This window comes from Podarcis melisellensis (assembly GCF_964234715.1).
Source record: "Podarcis melisellensis genome assembly, chromosome: 17".
NCBI classification, from domain to species: Eukaryota; Metazoa; Chordata; class Lepidosauria; order Squamata; family Lacertidae; genus Podarcis; species Podarcis melisellensis.
This window is the reverse complement of record NC_138534.1, coordinates 27,060,005-27,081,628: the sequence shown is the minus strand read 5'-3', so window position 1 is coordinate 27,081,628 and position 21,624 is coordinate 27,060,005. Positions and strand designations below refer to the sequence as shown.

The 21,624-nt window shown below is 44.3% G+C and overlaps 1 protein-coding gene across 1 annotated transcript in view; it reads left to right on the top strand.

Annotated features, from left to right (window-relative positions):
* GRIN3A (glutamate ionotropic receptor NMDA type subunit 3A) overlaps positions 1 to 21,624 on the top strand; it is a 95,186-nt gene that overhangs the window by 24,789 nt on the left and 48,773 nt on the right. The window contains exon 2 of the mRNA XM_081893841.1: positions 19,958 to 20,562. Within this exon, the coding sequence (XP_081749967.1) occupies positions 19,958 to 20,562 (605 nt within the window). The remainder of the gene's footprint in view (positions 1 to 19,957; positions 20,563 to 21,624) is intronic.

Here is a 21,624-nt window from a genome sequence, read left to right as displayed (position 1 = left end):
CGGCTCCCTCGGCCTGTAAAGCAAGATGCATGCCGCAACCCCAGAGTCATTCACAACTGGACTTAATTGTCAGGGGTCCTTTACCTTTATTGTTTTGGTAAGTTCAGAACAGGCCATGTTGTGGGGTCGCTAAGGTAAAAAAATTAAAAGGCCAATCACTGGCCAGTTATGCAGCCTTTCTGCTGCTGTGCTCACACTCAGAAAGCCAATGGGAAGGGAGATTGCAGCACTCTCTTTCTCCCTCCCCCTTCCTACTTTTGTCTAGGAGCTCTGGAATGGCAAGACCTTTTGATCTGATCTTAGCAACTAGGAAAGCCAGAGGCAACATGGGTTTCCTCCAAATGTCGCAGCCACCTTGCATAGAGGAGCAAGGTCTCTCCTCTATCAAACATCTGATTTGACTGCACACGAGACCAGGAGCTGATTCGTAAAGTGGTACAACTCGCCATTCCTCGGCTGTGCAAGCTGCAGTTCAGCCTTGTGTGGCTGTTGCAGTTAAGGGATTGGTGAACCCTGAACTAGGAACCTAGTCTAAAAGGGTGACTCCTAGGGATGATCACCCAGAACTAGGGCTGAGCAAATCTGTTGTTTTCAGTTTCTCTCCTTTTCTCATTTTACCAGGTGTAAGTTCTCCACATCCCCACATCAGTTCCAAAAATCATCAGTGTTTTAGTGCAAATTCCCCCTAATATTCAGATATGCAACTTTGCATATCTGTATGTTCCCATGTTTGCAAAGCATTTTTGCATAACATACAGCGCGGGTGGTGCTGTGGGTTAAACCACAGAGCCTAGGACTTGCCAATCAGAAGGTTGGTGGTTCGAATCCCCGTGATGGGGTGAGCTCCTGTTGCTCGGTCCCTGCTCCTGCCCACCTAGCAGTTCAAAGGCACATTAAAGTTCAAGTAGATAAATAGGTACCACTCCGGCGGGAAGGTAAACGGCATTTCCGTGCACTGCTCTGGTTCATCAGAAGCGGCTTAGTCATGCTGCCACATGACCCGGAAGCTGTACGCCAGCTCCCTCGGCCAATAAAGCGAAATGAGCGCCGCAACCCCAGAGTCCGCCATGACTGGACCTAATGGTCAGGGGTCCCTTTACCTTTACCCAACACATGTTTATGATATATGCATTTTAATTTTGTTTAGTGGGGGGGTGGCTCTGCTTGTCGTTAGCTCTAGCGCCACCTGCTGCTGGCCTCCCTCCCTCCTGCCCTACCAGTTCTAGGGGACACCAGCCATTGCTGGCTGCTGCCTAGACTTTCCTTTGAGATCAGAATCTCACAAGTCTGAGGGGTGACAATGCTGGGTCTAGAGTGGCAGAGATTGATAGGGACACCTTGCAGCAGCTGACAAGAAGGCATTCATTCGGCAGCAGACTGGAAATATTTGATCTGCAGCGTGCTGGCTAATTAACTTTCCTCTGAAAAGGTTTCCACTTGCGAAATCTGAATAGCTGCAAGCGGCAGATGGAGGGGTGGAAGACATTGGTGGACCATTAGCCACTGCCAATGAGGAATGAATGGGGAAATGATGGCCATCATTTGACTGCTAGAATCATATCGCAAGATTTAAAGTGTCCAGAAATTCAGAGCTGAACAGCCTTTTATTTTCAGCCATGGAATCTTTACTGCTGATTCATCGCCAGCTTTCTGCTATATTCCCAGTGTTTCTTTCACAAATTGGGAAAGGAAATGGGGAAGACATAACCGAAAGTAGAAAATATGCTGCCAGGGCATTTTTGTCAAGATTTCTGTATTTCCCTAATGGCAGTCTAAGTTGCACTCCAGTTTTTTTGTCTCTTAGACATGCGAACGATGTATTGGATACACGCTCTGCGCTGATGAAGTTTTATAAAAGACTCTTATGGGGAACTAAACCCCATACGTTTATCTCAGATTGTTCAGGCAGCATTTTAAAATCTCAGTGCAAAAGACAGAGAACTATTATCAAATGCAGTACTTGCTTCCCAAAGATGACCAAAGAACACTTTAGCTACATTGCTGATAACATTTAAGGAACCACATTTTTGCAGTAAATAATATTGTTTTTAAATATTATTGTTTTTAATATTTAATGCTGTACTGTTCTTAACATTTGATTGGGAGCTGCCCAGAGGGGCTGGGGAAACTCAGCCAGATGGGCGGGGTATAAATAATAAATTATTATTATTTTAAAAAGGAAAATATGTTTGTGAAAAAGAAAAGGGAAAAAAGAATATGCTTCAGCATGAGCCATATGGTTATTGTTGTCATTATTGTTATTATTTTACTACTACTACATTTCTATACCGCTTTCCCCCCAGGAAGTTTAGTACATGGTTCTCGCCACCTTCATTTTATCCTCATAACCCCAGAGAATAACTAAGGCTGAAAATCCTAACCCTGCTTACCTGGGAGTAAGCCCAATTGGGGCATTTTATAATGGAATTCACAAAGACTGGTTTCCTCAAGCATCTCTAACCACATTAATTCTAAAAGGCCTAAAGACAAACTGTGTAATCCTAACCATGACTATCCAGAAGTAAATCCTGTTGAATTCAAGGAGGCTTACTTCCAGGTAAGTGGGGTTAGGACTGCTGCAGCCTTGCTTTTCAAACTTTGGAATCTGAAGTAGCTGAAGGACTAAACATGTCATGTCAAAAAGCCTAGGAATCCTGGCCACATGACAACACTAACAGAGGGGTGAGCTCTTGGATCATTTGAGTTTCAGCATCTCCGCCTGCAGCTAAAGAAAAAAGCTAAGAAGGAGAGAGAGACATGATTAGTATTGTCAACCTACCAACAAAAAACAAAAAGGGAAAAAATGGCCCTGTATATTATTATTTTTTGGACCTCTGGGTAAAAGCCAGATTTTTACCTCTGTTCATTGTCACTGTACGGAGATGCATGGAGCAAAACTCTTCTTCTGAAAATAAACAGGTTCATTAAGTGTGTCGGCACAGCACAGAGCATAGCACTATTGCATTTCCACGGTGCTCTCTTGTGAACTCCTATTAAAAATCTTGCTGCGGCAGTGACTGTTTGGAGTCAAAGCTGTCATTTACCCAATCATCTCCAGGGCCACTTTTTCTAATCAGTATGAATTATTCACTTTGTGTCGGGTACTTACATGCTGGCTAAAGCAATTAGTGCTGTGTTTGCATCCGATTACACCCAGAAGATCCTCCTTAGTGAGTGCAATCTCTCTCACAATATTTATTATGTCCTCACTCAGCTGTACTTTTTTTTTTAACAGGGTGTTAGTTTTGACTGTGGTGATACAAGGTTCTTTCAAAGGAACCAAGAGCAAAATATTTTCTTTTGTACTGTAATACTTTGAAATAAAGCACATTGATCAGCCATCACAGAAGAGGAGGCTTATTCACATACAGCACAGAACACAGATTCGCACTGTACACAGGGTTTGTGTAAGAGAGTGCACATTTGTTGATTTGCATAACCATTATGTTCAAGGTATACAGACAATACATTCCTTGAGCATAACATGTGTACAGCTCATCCATTTGTGCACACAAGAACACAGCTTGTACACTAATTGAATGTAATGTGTGAACATCCCTGGTTCCTGGGGCAGGAGTGGTGTTTGTGTGTTGTTTGGTGATGGTACCTAATGTGAGAGAGTAGGCCTGGATTCAACAACCACCCAGTGGACTATTTCGAGAGTAAGGGTTGCATGATATTAATGTACTATATACACAAATCATATGACAATTAAACACTGTATGCCAGTATTAAGTTATCTACAGTTTAGTGCATGTACTTCTGAGTCAACTGTTTTTAAGTAGTTACCACTAAAATTGTGTGGGAGTACAGATATTTTCTAGCACTGGTAGTATAAAAAGTAAGAACCTCTGAATAATCTATCATCACATTATTTAATTTAGGTCACAACTCCATCACATTCCATGAAGGATATAAATTACATTAAAAATTCCTTCTCCTCGGATTGCTAGTTTGGGGGAGGGTGTTACAAATTGTGTTACTAAATTCCAACCATTTATCTTTTCCCTAAATCTTCCTTTCTCTCTAATCATAGTAGTTGGTTTTGTAATATCTAGCTCACCTGTTCTATCCTGTTTCCTCTTTATTTCCAACTACAGTCGTACCTTGGAAGTCGAATGGAATTGGTTCCGGAAGTCCATTCAACTTCCAAAACATTTGAACACCAAAGCATGATTTCTGATTGGGTGCAGGAAGCTCCTGCAGCCAATTGGAAGCCATGGAAGCCCCATCAAACGTTCAGCTTCCAAAGATAGTTCACAAACAAGAACAGTCACTTCCAGGTTTGCAGCGTTTAGGAGCCAAAATGTTCAGGAACTAAGCTGTTCGACTTCCAAGGTATGACTGCATTTGCATATAAAGTTATAGCCATTGTTTTGACAGAGAGATAAGATAAACTTTATTCACATTAGCCAATGGCCATAGCAACATAAAACAAGCAATATATACAAATAAAATATATACAAATAAAAAAGACAGCAGTGTAAAAAGACAGAAAATAAAAAAAACAGCAGAACGGCTCTTCGCAGCCGTTCTCCATCTCACACACAGAGAGAACAGAAAGCAGTTAAAAAACAACAGTTACTGGAATAACAGTCACAACAGGATGGAATGCCTCTCTCATGCGACTCACAGTTAGCCAATCACATCAGAGGTGGGGAGAGCACTGTTGCACCCTCAAGTCTTGCTTGTTGGCTTCCTGTGGGCATCTACCTGGCCACTGTGTGAAGTCCATTCACCTTCCTCGGTGGGCGGTGCTCTGACAAATGGCAGGCCGGATCGCCCAGCTACCAGCTAATCGGCTAATGCCAGCAGAATTTGGCCAGACATTTCCCTGGCAGTGGGTCCCACAAACCAATGGGGGTGCTTGGGGCTGCTCCACGAGGTCTTTAAATTGCCCTGCGCTCTTCCCCATCTTCTCCTAAGAAGGTAACCAGCTATGGAATACCAATCCATGCCTGTCAGTGGCGTCGCAAGGTGGGAATGGGGGGGGGCAATGCGTCCCCGGTTCCATGTCTGGGGGGGTGACAAGCACCCGCGGGGTGCTTGCCCTGCCACCCTAGCCCGGGTGCGTCAGATGTGGAGGGTCCTCCGTTCGTGGCTGTAGCCGCAAGCAGATGATCCCGCCACTATCTGTACGGTGTTCGAGCGGCACCAGTGGCAAATTGCTATGTACAACGCATGTGCAGTGCCTGTTTCAGATGGAGGCAAGAAGAAAACAATGTTTGGCATGATGACCCAGGTGCCAAAGAATGGGCCGAATTCTGAAAAGCCACAATAGTGTTTGTCCTTTACTTGTATGGCATTGATCTCTAGTAGCCCTTCCGTTTGATCTTTGTATTCTGGAAGCTTTTCTCTCTTTCCTTTTTTGCAGTGGGAGCCAATGCCTTACCCAAGTCTTCCATTTCCATAGATGCTTTATAAGAAGATCTAATGCTTAATGCAGTGTCCTTAACATTCCGAAGCATAAATAGCATCTTGCTGACAGTTATGGCTGACATAATCATTTTTAGCACTCCAAGTACTTCATGTCAACAAAGTTACTATAACCTCCATGTGAGGAAGAACAAATTTCCAGAGGGCAATAGGGACACCAGAGAGAGAGAGAGATGTGCAGGCGAGGAGTCATTTTCCTGTGAAGTTACTGGCATGAAATCTGCCTTCTGTTCATTTATTTAAAATATTTCTAGCCGACTCTCTGTCACCAAAGCAATCCCAGAGTGGGGATATTCCTGACATTTGAGAGTCAGGAGCAAAAGTGTCCAGTGTTGAAAACTGACACCATGGCTAGAGACAATGGCTTGGTTCAGACATAATGCCACCCAGTTGCTGATCCATGCTTTCTGATTTATCAAGCTATGTGTCCGCACATTCCCTCCTCACCTCTCCCCTTTTGCGTGTTCGGACCCAGAGACCTCCCCCCTAAATAAAGACACATTTGACTCAAATTTTAGTTTTGGTTTTTGGCAGAATTTAGGCCACAACTTTCTTGATTACAGAAAGTGAGTGGTTGCATAGGCTCTGGTTCGACTAGTTCCCTGCAGCCTTGCAGGCAGCGCTGACCCAGGGCACCAGCATAGGTCAGCCAAGGGTGAACACCTGGGTAGGCGAAAAGCTGGGAACAGTCTATGTTCACCCCCCTGATGCTCCCCTGGACTCAGGCACGGGCACAACCCTCTCTTGGGGGTTGACCAAACCAGTTGAGTCCCCAGATTCCTTTAACGGAATACCCTTCACATAAGGATGGCAAAACCATTCTCCCATCCCTATCACCTGAACCAGTGCCTATCGGCAACCTTACAAGTTGTGACGATTTGCTATGCGGCAGGTGAAACCCAAATGGCAACAGCCAATCAGCCAAGTGGGGAAAATTCCTGCAGTGCCCCTGTCCCAACAACAGATGACACACGACGGCGTAGCAAGGTCAATCACAAAATGCCCTAACTATAGGGAGAGGTGGGAGGGTGTTCCAATGCACGAGCCAAAAGAGGAAGCTCCGGGTCATATGCATGGGTATATATAGGTCCCTCGATCTTTGGACTGCGCCCCATGGGCCAGATTAAACCCAACATTGAGGGACCTACCAATTGGGTGTTGTGGCCATCCAATCTTACCCACCCACAACACAGGAGGTTGGTCTCCAGGTCTGACCGCAACACGTGCCCTCTTTGAGGGAGGACATAATCACTCCTCATGCACACAGCTCCAGCATTCCCATCCTGCAGGGATGGAGACTTTGATCTTTCAACTTTCAGCAATGTCCTGAGCAACAATAAAATAGGGATGAGGGGAGTTTCTCATGACAGAGAAGGGTGTGTGTGCTTTGTTCCATTCATGTGGTGGTGGTGGTACTTGCTCTTCTTCTGACAGGAAATGCTCTGGGGGGGGTAAAAAATGGGGGGTTTAGGAGGATCAGTTGTGGGGTGCAGGGTTGGTGAGAAATGTCCCTATTTTCATCCGAGGAATGTTGGAGGGTACGTCACTGGCTCTAGCTTCTTTTAAAACATTCACACGAAAATAAAAAACCAAAGGTTGGTCTGCTAATGGTAACATAGCTGACCATCAGCCCCCACCCACCCCCAACAACTTTGGCTTCCCCTTAAAAAAAGCTCAATGACTTTGGTTGTCTGTCAAAGGAAAGTGGGAGTTCCTGCACCTCTTTTTCTAGAAAAGAAAGCACGGCTTACCATTCATAAAAATGGAATCCAGGTGATGCAGCTAAACATGCAAAAGAGTTGTGGGGCTTGTTTTCGTTTTCAAACCACGATTTACTCCTGAGAAGTTGGGCCATTCCAGTTTTAAGCTAGCCTGTTCAGAAGACGGATGCACTTTTCTCCTAGTGAAACATGAAGCTATTTATAACTTACAACCCAAAAGCAGGTGTTACAAAGAGGAGGAGGGGTGAAATAACCATTTCAAATGAGGCTTTCTTTGAGAAGTGGGAGTACACCTGGTCCTGCGGCAGAAGAGCAACATCAGCAAGAAATAAAATATGGTCTCAGTTTCAGATGCTGGCTTCCCACAGGAAGTCCTCCCATTAATTAAACAGTTCAACGCCACCTCCTGATCTCTTCTAGTAACTGGGAAACGGGGTCTTTTATGTTGTGTGCCTGCTTTGTTGTCAAACCTGCTATTTCTCAAAGACCTTTTCACAGAGCCTCTGCAGACAGGTGTTTTTTGTAGGAATATTCTGCAGCATGTGATTGACACAATAAAAGCTCATTTATTCTGGACCATCCACACATCATCCCACTTTTTTAGTTATTCTGCAATGCTCCAGTGTTACTGCATTATTGCTACCACAGCCCCATTGGAACAAAACACACACACTCTTATTAGTAACTGTGCTGAGTTGTTAAGAGATCCCCTATTCCCCTCACAGAACTACATTTCTCAGAGTAATTTAACAGTCTGTCTCTCTTCCCAGGGAGCTCTTGGAATTGTAGCTCTGTGAGGGGAACAGGGGTCTTGAACAAATCTCAGCATCCTTAACGAATTTCAGTGCTCTGAGTTCTTTGGAGGAAGCTATGCAGGGCCATCTTAAGCATATCCGGCACCGTGGTGAAAAGATTCCTCTGACGCCCCACCCCCCATTTCCCAGAGTTGTCTACCTTTTCCCAAGCCTCTGCGGGGATCGCTCTCCTCTCACGGGGGCTTGGGAAGGAAGCTACATGCCTGCCAGCCATATGGTTGATGGGGCGCAACAGGCGGGCATGCAGGAGGGAAAGAGGAGGCCACCGGCAAAGCCACACAGCTCCCCCAATCTCTGGGGCGCCCCGAGAGGCCAGAGCCCTGGCGCAAAGTGCCAGTAAACCCGACGGGAAAGACGGCTCTGAAGCTTAGTCTGTTTAAAGTGGCATGATAATGCTTTAAATGTATGGTGCAGATGGGGTGACAAAAGCAGGGCAAAAAAGTAATCTGAAACATTTCTGGTATAAAAAGTCACAGGGTTTCAACAGGAAGTTACGGGACATACCTTGATTAGAAATGAAGCAGCACGTCTACCCTGAAACTTTTGCAGATGTCAACAGTATTTGAAAGCAGAATCACATATAGCTGCCCCCCAAGCCATCAAGAGCACAAATCATGGTGAATGCATTAAACAACAAAACAAATCTGGAGGAGTCCACAGAGAAAGAATTGTGTCTTTGGTTTGTCTCATCCAACCTTTTGCAGGAACAAAGGCCAGTCATTTATTCATTCATAGATTTATAGCCCGCCCTTTGGATAATGTGTCCCCCAAGGCTGCCTATGATGGAAACAATAAAATGCAACATCAAAACAACTTATTCAACTAAATTGGTAAGAATGACAAAAACTGGAGAAAATGCTAAAAAATAATTTCCAGGACTGTAATGGCAAAGTTCTATGCATTATTTAAACACACACACACACAAATATATTACAAGTGTGTCCTCCCCCCCCCACTTATGTGGGGGTTATATTACAGGCCTCCACATGCATAAACGAAAATTGCACCCTCTTAACACCTTCTTTAGGGACACAGGTGGAGCTGTGGTCTAAACCACAGAGCCTCTTGGGCTTGCTGATCGGAAGGTTGGCAGTTCGAATCCCTGTGACAGAGTGAGCTCCCGTTGCTCGGTCCCTGCTCCTGCCAACCTAGCAGTTCGAAAGCACATCAAAGTGCAAGTAGATAAATAAGTACCACTCTGGCAGGAAGGTAAACAGCATTTCCGTGCACTGCTCTGGTTCGCCAGAAGCAGCTTAGTCATGCTGGCCACATGACCCAGAAGCTGTATGCCAGCTGCCTCGGCCAGTAAAGCAAGATGAGCGCCACAACCCTGGAGTCATCCGTTACTGGACATAATGGTCAGGGGTCCCTTTAACTTTACCTTTAACACCTTCTTTAAACACCCTCTCTGCCATTCTCTCTCCAGTTCAGACCAAAAATACTGTATCTACAAGTAAATAATTAAGTTAATGTGGGAAAGGCCATATTTAGTGTGGAAAAGGTTGATCAAGGAAGGACTATAGTGGTGGAGCATGTGTTATGCACACAGAAAGTTCTGGGTTCAACCCCTGGCATCTGCAGGTGGGGATGGAAGAGAACACTCTCTGAAATCTTGGAGAACTACTGCAAGTTATTGCAGACATTGTGCTAGATAGACCAATGATCTGACTCAGTGTGGCAGCTTCCTCTTTCCCTAAGTAGTGCTTCCCTTGAAATTCCTTGACTAGTTTTAAAAGGGCCCAACTCTGTTCTCAGTGACTGGTGTCTGTGTGTCTCTGTGTGTGTTTCTCTTTGTGTGTGTGTGTGTTCCATTTTCAAAGTCACCTTCAATGAGGTCATAAAAACGCTTCACTCTTATTAAAAGTATCAGGGGCTTTTTTAAATGCATGCTTTCATATACATTTTAAAAACAGCATTAGAAGTGGCCCAGGAGCAGGATCTTTTACAAGCCTTGGGCGCGAAATCAAGCTGATTTATACGCTCTGCAGGCCAACTTAATTTCACCACTGAATATTTTACAGCCAGGAAGACTGACGGAAGAAATCCCCGTGTCTGAATGGTTGAAAGCGCACCAGATGCTCCTTAAGCAAATGCTGGATGAGAGGTTTAGGCTTCAGACACCATCATGAGGAAGTGGGCTCCTTTAATGTCAGCTGAAAATAATCCGTAAAGTATGTACGCTCTGCTTTCTCATCCGCTGACAGCGTGCATAGCTTACTTTATTGGATAGTGGCACCCCACCCCCTTGTCAACAGTGGCTGCAACTAGTCTGAAATGTTTGCATGCTGGACTATCCAGGCAAATGGGCCAATGCTCCATCAAGCTCTGTCTTGCTCGGGCTCCAGTTTCTGTTGGTCTGCTGACCTTCTGGGCCACCAGTCACTGGCAGAGGAAGGGGGGAGAGAGGAGCGGCTCACCTTGGGTGCCACAGGGATGCACAGTGAGAGGGGTGCAGCCATGCTGCACTATTCATTCTTTTCCCCCTTCCGCGCCTTCCTTCTCGATCAGTGGAAGAGTGTGTGCATGTGCCACCTGTTAGAATTCCTGCTCCATGATTTCAGTCATGGGATTGTTGTCTATCACGACGGTGTACGTTTTGACTCCACAGAGTGGGATGTGACGGAGACAGGATGTTTGTGTTCCGTGGAGTGGGACTATTGTCCTTTGTTTTGTTTTTTCTCTTTGCTGTCTGATGCTAGAGAGAGAGGGAGCCTTGTTGCAGTGCTCCGTGTGTGTTTATATGTAAATAAAGTAGATTAGCCAAAATGCTGAGTTGCTGAGGTCTGCCATGCAAACTGCACAGACTCTGCAGATCCCTAAGTGTGCTGGTGTCTGTTGGCATCAGTCGCTGTGATGTTCAGGCAGAAGAAAGCTTTCAAAGCTCCCGAACGAACGGCCAGGAGGGAGAGAACATGCCAGTTGGGCATGTGTCTCTGCCAGGGTCCTACTTGAGTGTAGGCTGAGCTCCTGACATCGCCACCCCCTGAACCCACTCAGACTCGGGCATCCCCCTTACAACCACCGCTGGGTGGCAGAGGCAGGCGGCATGGGAGAGCGAGCCACCCCAATGGTGCATGGCATTTAGGCCCTTCACTACATGCTCCGAGTGGTCTTTTGTCCCAGCCCACATAAAGCACTGGTCCTCCAGCTTTTCCTCCCACCAGCAATCCTTAATCATAAGACTATTCTCACAATTACATGAAGAAATCAGGAACGCTCCAGAGAATAAGAATTTCAGGTTCTAACACAGTGATGAATCCGTTGTCATTCTGCAGAGATTTCCTTGACAGTGGGGCTGCTTAGATACCAAACAGAGTATGTCAAAGGGCCTCAAGGTGGGGAAGACCTGGCAAAGGTGTGTCCTGGCAATTAGAAGAGGGATACAGAGCTGAATGGTGCTCTTTTGCAAAGTGGATATAGAGTGCCATCTATTGGTCCAGAGAATGCTAAAGCTTTTTATGCACCCAGCATTAGACACAGGTAGAACTGCATTGTTACGATCACAGAAAACAATTGCATTTCTTGCAGGAAAAGTAAACTGAGTGCTGCCTGTGTTGCATGCCATTGACTTGAGCTGACACACATCCTACCCTGTAGGCACCAGTCAAGTCCCAGCAAGCTCCAGACAGATTATGGGGGCCATGGAGGCTTGGCAGCATCTAGTTTCATGATTGGGCAGCTCTATGACAGTAGCAAACTGTCAATTCCATATGTCAATTCTACCAGTATTCAGGGTAGTCATACCAGTTCATTGGTCTTGGCTCACTTGGAAAAGGTATATAAAATCTTTTCTTTTGCTGTTGTTGAAAGATTATTGTTACATGCCTTCCCAGTGTCCTGATTTCCCAGGGACAGTCCGGGAATTACGAAAGCCATCCCGGCTTCTGATCTGATCCTGGAATGTCCCTGTTTCCCCTGCCAGTCCAGCCACTTCCCAGCTCAGGGAGGAAGATGAGTCAGTGCTTGTCCCAAGCAACAGTGACTGCAGCTTTGGTGGCTGTCTCTCCATGGCCTCTCTGTGGCTGCTGCTGCCAGCCTCCTCCTTTGGGTAGCTCATAGCAGCTGCTGGAGAGCAGGTGAGGAGGAGGAGAGGCTTCAGCTGGCGATGCCAGTGGCGTAGCGTGGGGGTGCAGGGGGGGCCGGCCGCACCGGGCGCAACATCTGGGGGTTAGGGTTAGGGGGCGCAAATCCACGGGTTAGGGGGCACAAATCCACGGGTTAGGGGGTGCAAATTACTTGCCTTGCCCTGGGTGCTGACAACCCACACTACGCCACTGGGCGATGCCCAGCCCTGTGTGATGTGCCAGATCTGAGGGGTGGGAAGAAAGGGGTGTGGAGAGCAAGGAGTCTTGATCTTTGGAAAAAAATTGCTTTGTGCCTCTGCATCTAATCTTACCCCTTTCTAAAATTCATTTATTGGTGAGTGCTTTTCTTTTTGCAAACCTACTGAAGAATAAAACAAAATAAAACCGAGATGAAGGGGTTTTCTCAGGACAGTGGAGGGCTGTGTTGCATCTTCTGATTTATATTTTCTGGTGTACAGCGGTATCTCGGGTTAAGAACTTAATTCGTTCTAGAGGTCCATTCTTAACCTGAAATTGTTCTTAACCTGAGGTACCACTTTAGCTAATGGGGCCTCCTGCTGCCGCTGTGCCGCCACCACGCGATTTCTGTTCTCTTCCTGAAGCAAAGTTCTTAGCCTGAGGTACTATTTCTGGGTTAGCGGAGTCTTTAACCTGAAGCGTCTGTAACCCGAGGTACCAATGTATATTGTTTTGTTTTGTTTCATTGTATCTTTACTGATAGAGCTTATGTTATATGCACTGAGTACAACACAGTACCTTTCTCATAGTTTAGGTCTTGTTCAGTGTTATGCTGTGGCTCCAAGAATAAGAGACTTTCCTGAGCAGACATGTGGTGAATAGTCAAAAGGTTGTGCTGCATGTCAGTGTCCAGATATGCCTCTGTTTTGTCAAGGACTGGCAGCTTGTGCAGGCACTACTGGGGTGGGAGCATGGGAGAGGAATCCTCAGACCATTTTATAACTTGTCCACCTTCGTTGTTCAATGCTTACCGGGGAAAATCAGTAGTATTCAACTTGAAAATGGTACAAACAGGTTGCTATTAATCTCATTTTACAGATGAAGATGTTAGGGATATTGAATTTCCATTGGCCTCCTAGCAATTGATCAGCATCACTTGAGTGGCTCTATCCAAATGATAAGTTTTCATGCAAATTTTTGTAATGGTTGCAGTTCTCTTCTGTGTGTGTTCTTTGTTAAAAAAAATCATTATTATTAGTTTTACATATAATCACAATATGTAACATCGTATCTTCTTATTAAATCTCTTGGCTCAATGGAGCCTAAACGACTTCCCTCCCTCCCACTGATGGTTTACAAAATTAAAATTTTATATTATTGCATTTCACTTCTTTTCCTATTCTTGTTATATGATTACTTAAGATATTAAATTAATCAACCTGAATAGGTAACTAATTCATCTTACAAATCTTCAGATAACCCTGCTAATGATGTTAATTCCTTACAGTTGTCTTTCAAGTATAATATAAATTTGTTCCAGTCTTTTTGGAATGCTTGATTTTGCAGGTTCCGGATTCTTTCCGTCAGTTTTGCCAGTTCTGCAAAGTCCATCATTTTCATCTGCCACTCTTCTTTTGTTGGTACTTCGTGCTGTTTCCACTTTCAGACTAATAAGATTATTGCTACAGTTGTTGCATATAAGAACAAATTTTTATCTTGTCCTGTCTGTGTTCTTATCCACCCAGAACTGCTCATTTCCACTCTTTGCTCTGGGCCAGTACCAAGTGGAATGTAGTAAGCCTGACTATCTACACCGTCCTGCCAAATGTTGAGAAACACTCTACTGTTCCCTTTCCTCCTCTGTCAGAATCTGAAGATTTTCCCTGCAGATGGCAAAGTCCAAGCACTTAAAGCAAGATTGTGTGTGATATGGATATGGGTGGGACCCACTGTAAACAATTCTTAAAGGGTAAAGATAAAGGGACTTCTGACCATTAGGTCCAGTCACGGATGACTCTGGGGTTGCAGTGCTCATCTCGCTTTATTGGCTGAGGGAGCCAGCATACAGCTTCCGGGTCATGCAGCCAGCATGACTAAGCCGCTTCTGGCGAACCAGAACAGCGCACGGAAACACTGTTTACCTTCCTGCCGGAGTGGTACCTATTTATCTACTTGCACTTTTTGGTGTGCTTTCAAACTGCTAAGTTGGCAGGAGCAGGGACCCAGCAACGGGAGCTCACCCCGACGTGGGAATTCGAACTGCCGAGCTTCTGATCAGCAAGCCCTAGGCTCTGTGGTTAATTGGAACCATAGTTTGTTGCCTTTGGCCTAGTTAAAATCCTAAGCATACCACGGACGCATGATTATGTTTGGACACAGGTGAGACCTGCCTGGCAGCTTATTTATTGACCATGATATTGATAGATTGCAATATTTGATAATTCACACTTTTAGTCTGCTGTGTCTTCCAGTATCCAAGTAGAAAGATGCTTTAATTATGGTTTGCTTGGTACGGCTGTACAGTTTAGCCATCGTATTAAATCCTGTTTTGTGGCTGCTGACCAGTCATTGATTGTGCTTTAGGTATTCGGACACTATGCTTAATGTTGGTTGGTAAGGAAAACAAGCTATAGTTAGGCATCATGTTTGCTGAGGATTCTGTATTCTGTAGTGTGGCTTCAGAAACACAGGCAGGAGAAAACAGGCTGCAGTATAAATAATTTGAAAGCCCCTTTGTATAGTATTCCCATTTAGCTTCAACATCATGCCATGCTTCGATGGAGCCACCACTGTTCATTGATCTAATTTTCATAACTTAAAATAGCCTGTACTAGATTCCAGTTTTTCTGCTCCCTTTAAATGCCCTTTAATGGAGAACACTTGCAAGTTTCTGGAGCCACAGTATTTATCCTCATTTGTAACCAGAAACGTGAATAAATAATAGATCGTTCTCTCCTAAAATGGCTGACTCTTCATAATTTTGTTTTTTGGGGGGTTTTTGTTTAGAGCCTCTCTGACCTTGTACAAAAGCTTGAAATATTCATATGCGCTACGTTGGGGTGCTGGTGTGTAGCCTTTCAAAATGCCGTGGTCCACAATCTGGTCCAAAGACAAAATTCAGAGAACCTTTAAATTAATCAAAAGAGAGGGTGATTAACATTTTGCTGCTTTTTTAAAATCAATAGTTGGATGTCTGCATATTTGTGATGCTTGGCTGGTTGCCAAGTTGCTTTTGCTGCAAGGAGCAAGGGATCTTTGAGACGGTCTAAATTAGCTTCCATTTCTGAAGCTCCCTTTGTGAACATTTCAGAAGTTGATTCCTGAAATCTAGCTTGCTAAATACACAGAGAAATATGGTTCCATATTCAGCTTCCATACAGGTGCATGTATGCAGCAGCTCCAAAAATAGGCAGGTGGGAATGGATCTCGCTGAACCATTCTTCCCCTCCTTGCTGCTGTTCATCCATACATTTGTCTGCATTGGGCCATGATCCCTTAGGCAAAGAGTTTCATTGCTGCTTTCTTATTTTAGAGATACAGTAGTGCATGTCTGTCGGCAGGAGTTGCGTGGCAAGGTCCCAAACCACCGCCACCCCACGAGGTTGAATAAGACACTTGACAACAGTATTTTAGGTTAATGGGCTTTAAAAAGGCCATAACTTTATTGGTTACAGATTGTGAGCGGTATTGGCTTAGGCATTGCACCTAACCGAGTATATCTGACTCCTGCCCATCTGCACGGAGTTGGAGAAGGGTTAACCACCAGTAGGAGCTCCCCCGGGGCCACCGATAGGGGTTATGACTTAGGCACTAGCCTCCCCAGGCTTCGGACAGGGCCACACCCCCAGAATCCTTTAACGGAATACCCTTCAATGTGCAGGGGAGGTGATGGCGCTACCTCCCCTCCTCTCTTGTCCAGCAATATTCCAATTCCTAACCACCAAGCCAGAGCAGCTGGAAGCATGAAAAGGGGTGAGATTCCCGCTGCGTCCTGCTTAAATCAAGCAGGCCACACCCCCAGAGCAATTGGCTTGGTTGCCTGGGCAGTGACACAGCCAGGAATCCCCCCACCCCAATCACGCAGGGCTGACCCTGCGCATGTGAAGATATCTGAGCCATGCCACATGAATATTGAACACTATGAAGGGTACAGAGGGAGGGACAGTGGAAAATTCTGTCTAAATAAGGCAGAAAATTTCACACATCCTGGAGAGAAATCTTTTTCCCAAAGAGAGAGGTAATATGTCGGTGGTTTTGATCAAAGAGTTTGAGCAATTTCAACATGGCTCCTTCTGAATTAAATAGTGGGTCGGAAAAGAATTTGCTGTTGTTCAATTATTTGTCCACCCTCTAGCATGAGGTCCCGGGGGAGATTACAGCAGCTTAAAGGTATAAAAATAATTAAGTTTTACAAAAGAAGATAGCTCATGCTGCATCACGTGGAGACAATATAATTGTGGGACTCATTCCTGCACAAGGAAGTCGCTGATCAAGGCACAGCTACAAGCCTTTGCTTGTTAAATGAAATAACCGTTCTTACTACAGTGGTGTAGAGAAACCTGAAGCCATCAAAAAAAGGAACAAATAAGTTCTAGAAGTACTCCCATCTAAGAAACGAAATAGCACTATACATCATTCAGGCTTAACATGATCAGTAAATCAGAGTAATGAGTTTGATCCAACGCCTATTAATATAAGTGGAAGAACTCCAGAGACTTGTGGGCCAAAACTGCAGTTGCAGCAGGCTTACATTTCCTGAGCCAGATCCCCAAGAACATAAACGGAATATTGGAACTGTGCTCCAATATGCATTTTGTGACTAAGAGAACTAAATGGGATCATCTTCATATGATTCAGCTAATGCCAGGGGGAAACAAAACAAAAAGAAACCCCCAATGAGCTCAGAGTAATGTACAATGGCCATTTCTCTCTCGCACCATAGCCCTGTAAGGGAGCTTCAGACAAGAGACTGGCCCAACATCATGTAAACAGCTTCATGACCAAGTGGGATTCAAACCCAGGTCTCCTCAGTCCTAGGCCACACTCACACCATACCTTTTAAACAAACATATACAGTGGTACCTCAGGTTACAGACGCTTCAGGTTACATATGCTTCAGGTTACAGACTCCGCTAACCCAGAAGTAGTACCTCAAGTTAAGAACTTTGCTTCAGGATGAGAACAGAAATCACGTGGCGGCAGCGGGAAGCCCATTAGCTAAAGTGGTGCTTCAGGTTAAGAACAGTTTCAGGTTAAGAACGGACCTCCAGAACAAATTAAGTTCTTAACCCGAGGTACCACTGTACACTCACCTATCCTAGTTGCAGCTTGCTGTTCCTTCCTCTTGTGGTTCTCACTTCCTGCCTGCAATGGTCCCTTATCTTAGATGGCATACAGCCTTTCTAGATCTCTATATAGGACCCAGGCTCAGCATCACAGCACAGTGAGGCAAATTTAGAGATCGTCTGATGCATCTGGGCCATGTCCCCAGGTTATAAATTTCATATACATAACAATGCTTTGTTTAAGTGTATTATAAGCGTTGATTTGTGTGTGTGTGTGTGTGTGTGTGTGTGTGTTTTGCGTATAGGGACAGAGCTAGTAACTTTCCACTGGGTGTGGTAAGGTGACTTGTGACTAAATCTTGTGAATGCATCACAAGTTTTAGGTCTGTCACTCAGCAGGAGAACTAAGACCTGGTTACCTGCCTGTGTGTATATATGTAAATAAGGATGCTTGCAACACAGAGAAACAGCAGAAGGAGAGAGGCACCGTTCGTGATTTTAGCAGAGAATCTACATTTTAGTAAAGATGTTTAAAGTCTCACCCTTGGATCAGTGAGAGCAAAATTTGTAAGCTGAAGCCCATTGCTACTATGTAATGGGTTGTTTGCATGTTTGTTGTTTTGTAACAGTTTTGCTGCTATATTCTAGATTGCTAAAGGCACTTCCGAACTGTGGTTTATTGTGGACCTGGCACTGTTGATGCGTGTGAAATTTTTACAGGAACCACGTGATATTGTGTTCTTCAAAATGTTATCCCATATTTCTCCTCTTGCCACCTCCCCCATTTCAATCTGCATTTACTTTTTCTGCATTTTTATTTACGTGCTGGGTTTTCTATGGTAAATCCAGATTATACTGTAAAAATAATATGGAACGAGGTTTTGAAGACGATGATAGTGTGTGGATGCTGCACAAAACTTCCATGCCTGAGCAGCATCAATGATAAACTCTGGTGTGGAAGCATCACTTTATGCATAGAGAGAAAAGATTACTGAACTATTTATAAAATAGTACCATTGGAGAGTATGCCATGCCCTCTTCAGTGGCTGCTGGTTTTGTGCAATTCCAAGCCATCAGCACATTTTATTCATTCTACAGTCCAAGTAAATTATTGCTATTACAAGATGCATATTGATTGTGTTGCTCTTATCCATTTAATTAGCTGGTCTGTGAAAGAGGTTTTGGATACTTAAAGGAGGAGTAGGGGAGGGGGAAGACTGAATATCCTGAACTGGAGCTTTTCTTATCACACTTTTGGGAATTACATCATTGGCTCATTACAAATCTGTTCTTGTTACTGCATATTCATCTTGCTGTGGATTAACATGCTGCAAACATTTCCCATGTTAATAAGCTTTCTTATGTGATTTCCACACTGCAAATCCGTATACCTGTCTCTGGTGTTTTGAAAATGTAAAGGCCACAAGCACTGGGCAAAACAAAATGTATGGAGTATGTCTTGCTTTTACTCACTTTGACTTGTAAAACCTTGTAGCCTAGGCTGCACCTCTTAGTATTTGGAGCTTAGTGTGTGGCTGGTCTTGCACTCAAATGGGAGGTTACATTCAGTAGCCTTTTGATGCTTCCAAGCTGCATGATTCTAGTGATCAACATGTTATACAAAATGGCATAGGGATCTGGGTGGCACTGTGGTCTAAACCACTGAGCCTCTTGGGCTTGGCAATCAGAAGGTCGGCAGTTGGAATTCCCATGACAGGATGAGCTCCTGTTGCTCTCCTCCAGCACCTGCCAACCTAGCTGTTCGAAAACATGAAGTACAAGTAGATAAATAGGTACCACTGTGGTGGGAAAGTAAATGGTGTTTCCATGCGCTCTGGTTTCCATCACGGTGTCCTGTTGCACCAGAAGCTGTTTAGTCATGCTGGCCACATGACATGGAAAGCTGTCTGTGGACAAACACTGGCTCCCTCGGCCTGAAAGCGAGATGAGCGCCACAACCCCATAGTCATCTTTGACTGGACTCAACCATCCAGGGGTCCTTTACTTTTACCTTTTACAAAATGACATATATATAATGATGCTTGGTAGTCACTCACTTACCTTGACCAAAATTATTTGGATGCCTCCACACCATATAAAGCCTTGAATTTGGTGCACCCTAATTGTGTGCTTTTTAAAAAATAAATCTGAAAATAGGCAATTTCTGCATCTCTCCCTCAAAATGAGAAATATGAAGAGTACACCAAAATAGTTAAGCTAGATAGAAAAGTTGAATTTGATTGGCACATAGCCTGTGAGACTTCCTGAAAAGCTAGGAAAGGCTGGACATGGAATGTTTTCATGAACAGTCAAAACATGGGAAGATAGGTTTGCCCCATTTTGGAAGCTAGGACTCCAGAGCCAAGCAAGCATATGTAGAATGGATTTTCATTCTGTGGGAGTTTTCTTAGGGGATGAGCTATTTCAAATAGCAGCCAGGAACAGGACACTTGATTGCAGATGTAAATTGAACATATGCTACAAGGTCAATAAAAATTGAAACACCAAGGTGAATTAGATACTTTTAAAGGATTCTATGATTTATGGCAACAGAGTTTTGCATACATTTGCTTCCCCACCCCACAAAACATCCCCTTCCAAGTATAATATATTTGTGGTCAAGGCTTTCCCTAACCAATATTTTTCCTATTTTACAGAATCCCCTTCACCTGCAGTTGAGCTTAGAACGCTCATTAAGTTTCGACGCTGATGTCACTTTCTCCATCTTGGCCTTGAACAACTGGTATAACTTTAGCTTGATGGTGTGCCAGGAAGAGTGGAACATCACAGATTTTCTCTTCCTCACACAGCAGAGCTCCAAGTTTCATTTGGGATCCATTATAAATATCACAGGGAACCTCACATCAACCAGCAACCTCTTGACTTACTTGCAAGTTCAACTGGAGAACATTAAGGACACAACGTCAACGGTGGTGATGTTTGGCTGCGACATGGAAAGCACAAGGAGGATTTTTGAAATTACCACCCAATTTGGGGTGATGCCTCCTGATCTCCACTGGATTCTTGGAGATTCGCACAACGTGGAAGAGCTGAGGACAGAAGGCTTGCCGTTGGGTCTCATAGCTCATGGGAAAACAACACAGTCTTTTTTTGAAGACTACATACAGGATGCAATGGAGCTTGTAGCTAGAGCTGTTGCTTCCGCTACAATGATCCAACCAGAACTGGCGCTTATTCCAAGTACAACCAATTGCTTGAACACTGAGAGAAAAAATCTCACTTCGGGCCAGTATTTATCAAAGTAAGATTATCTCTCAATTAATTTCCTTGCAAGCACTGTGAATATGTGATGCTGACACTCCATATTTAAGGGTTCAATCAGGACTTGCCTAAAGGTCCAGATGGTACTGAGTAGGGTGGGACTTAGAGAACAGAAGCAAGAGGGAAAGGATGAGGTGCTTAACCCTGACCCTGCCTCCTGTTTTTCCCTGGAGCTCTACTTCTTCAGCTAGTTTTCTCTCAGCCTCAGGAAACTGGGCATGGCAACCTGAGCTGGGGTTTGAAGTGTAGGAGGAAAGTAACGGGGAGAGGGAGTTAAAGCACTGTTAACCCAACTGCAACTTCCTCACTATAACTTGCGTCCTCACTTACTTTGCAGCTGTTTGGTGGAGTCCTGGGTCTTCTGCCAACCATTCAATCTAGCCTTTATTTCCAGTGAAACAGTTTTTTTTTTATTTCATGTGCTCTGTAGGCTATTATTTGTATGATTGACTGTATAATAATTTTACTTGGATTTTTATGTTGACCTCAGTGGAGTACTAGACAGAAGACACAATAATGACATCAAGGAGAGTCTGGTGGAAATGACTATGGCCATCACATCATCACTTCCTTTCCAGAAAAGCCAGTGCTGATGTGAGAACTCTCCTTACTGGGAGCAGAAATAATGTGACAGCTGGCATGACCCAACTATGATGGCGTCAAGGGAATGTCAACACATTATGGCCATTTCCAGTGATCACAGGACTCAGTGGCCATACAGAACCAAGAGCTAGCCTATTCTCACCTATTATAGAGAAGCTTCCCAAATGGTTATATAGGGTAACTAAACATCTCCGCTCTCACAAGTCTGGCTTTCTCAAATACAAGTGAGGCTTTTGGACCATAATGTTGCTGCGGCAATTAAGCCATTTGACTATGACACTATGATATCCAAGGATTTATTCAGATGATTTGCCCCACCTAAGTTTTTTTTTTAAAGTTGACTTTTAAATTCTGTGATGTCATATCCAGCTTCCATTTAAAGGTGTACAGCTTGCTTTTAGAATAGAACTTGTAATGGTTTGGAAAAAATATGGTGGCA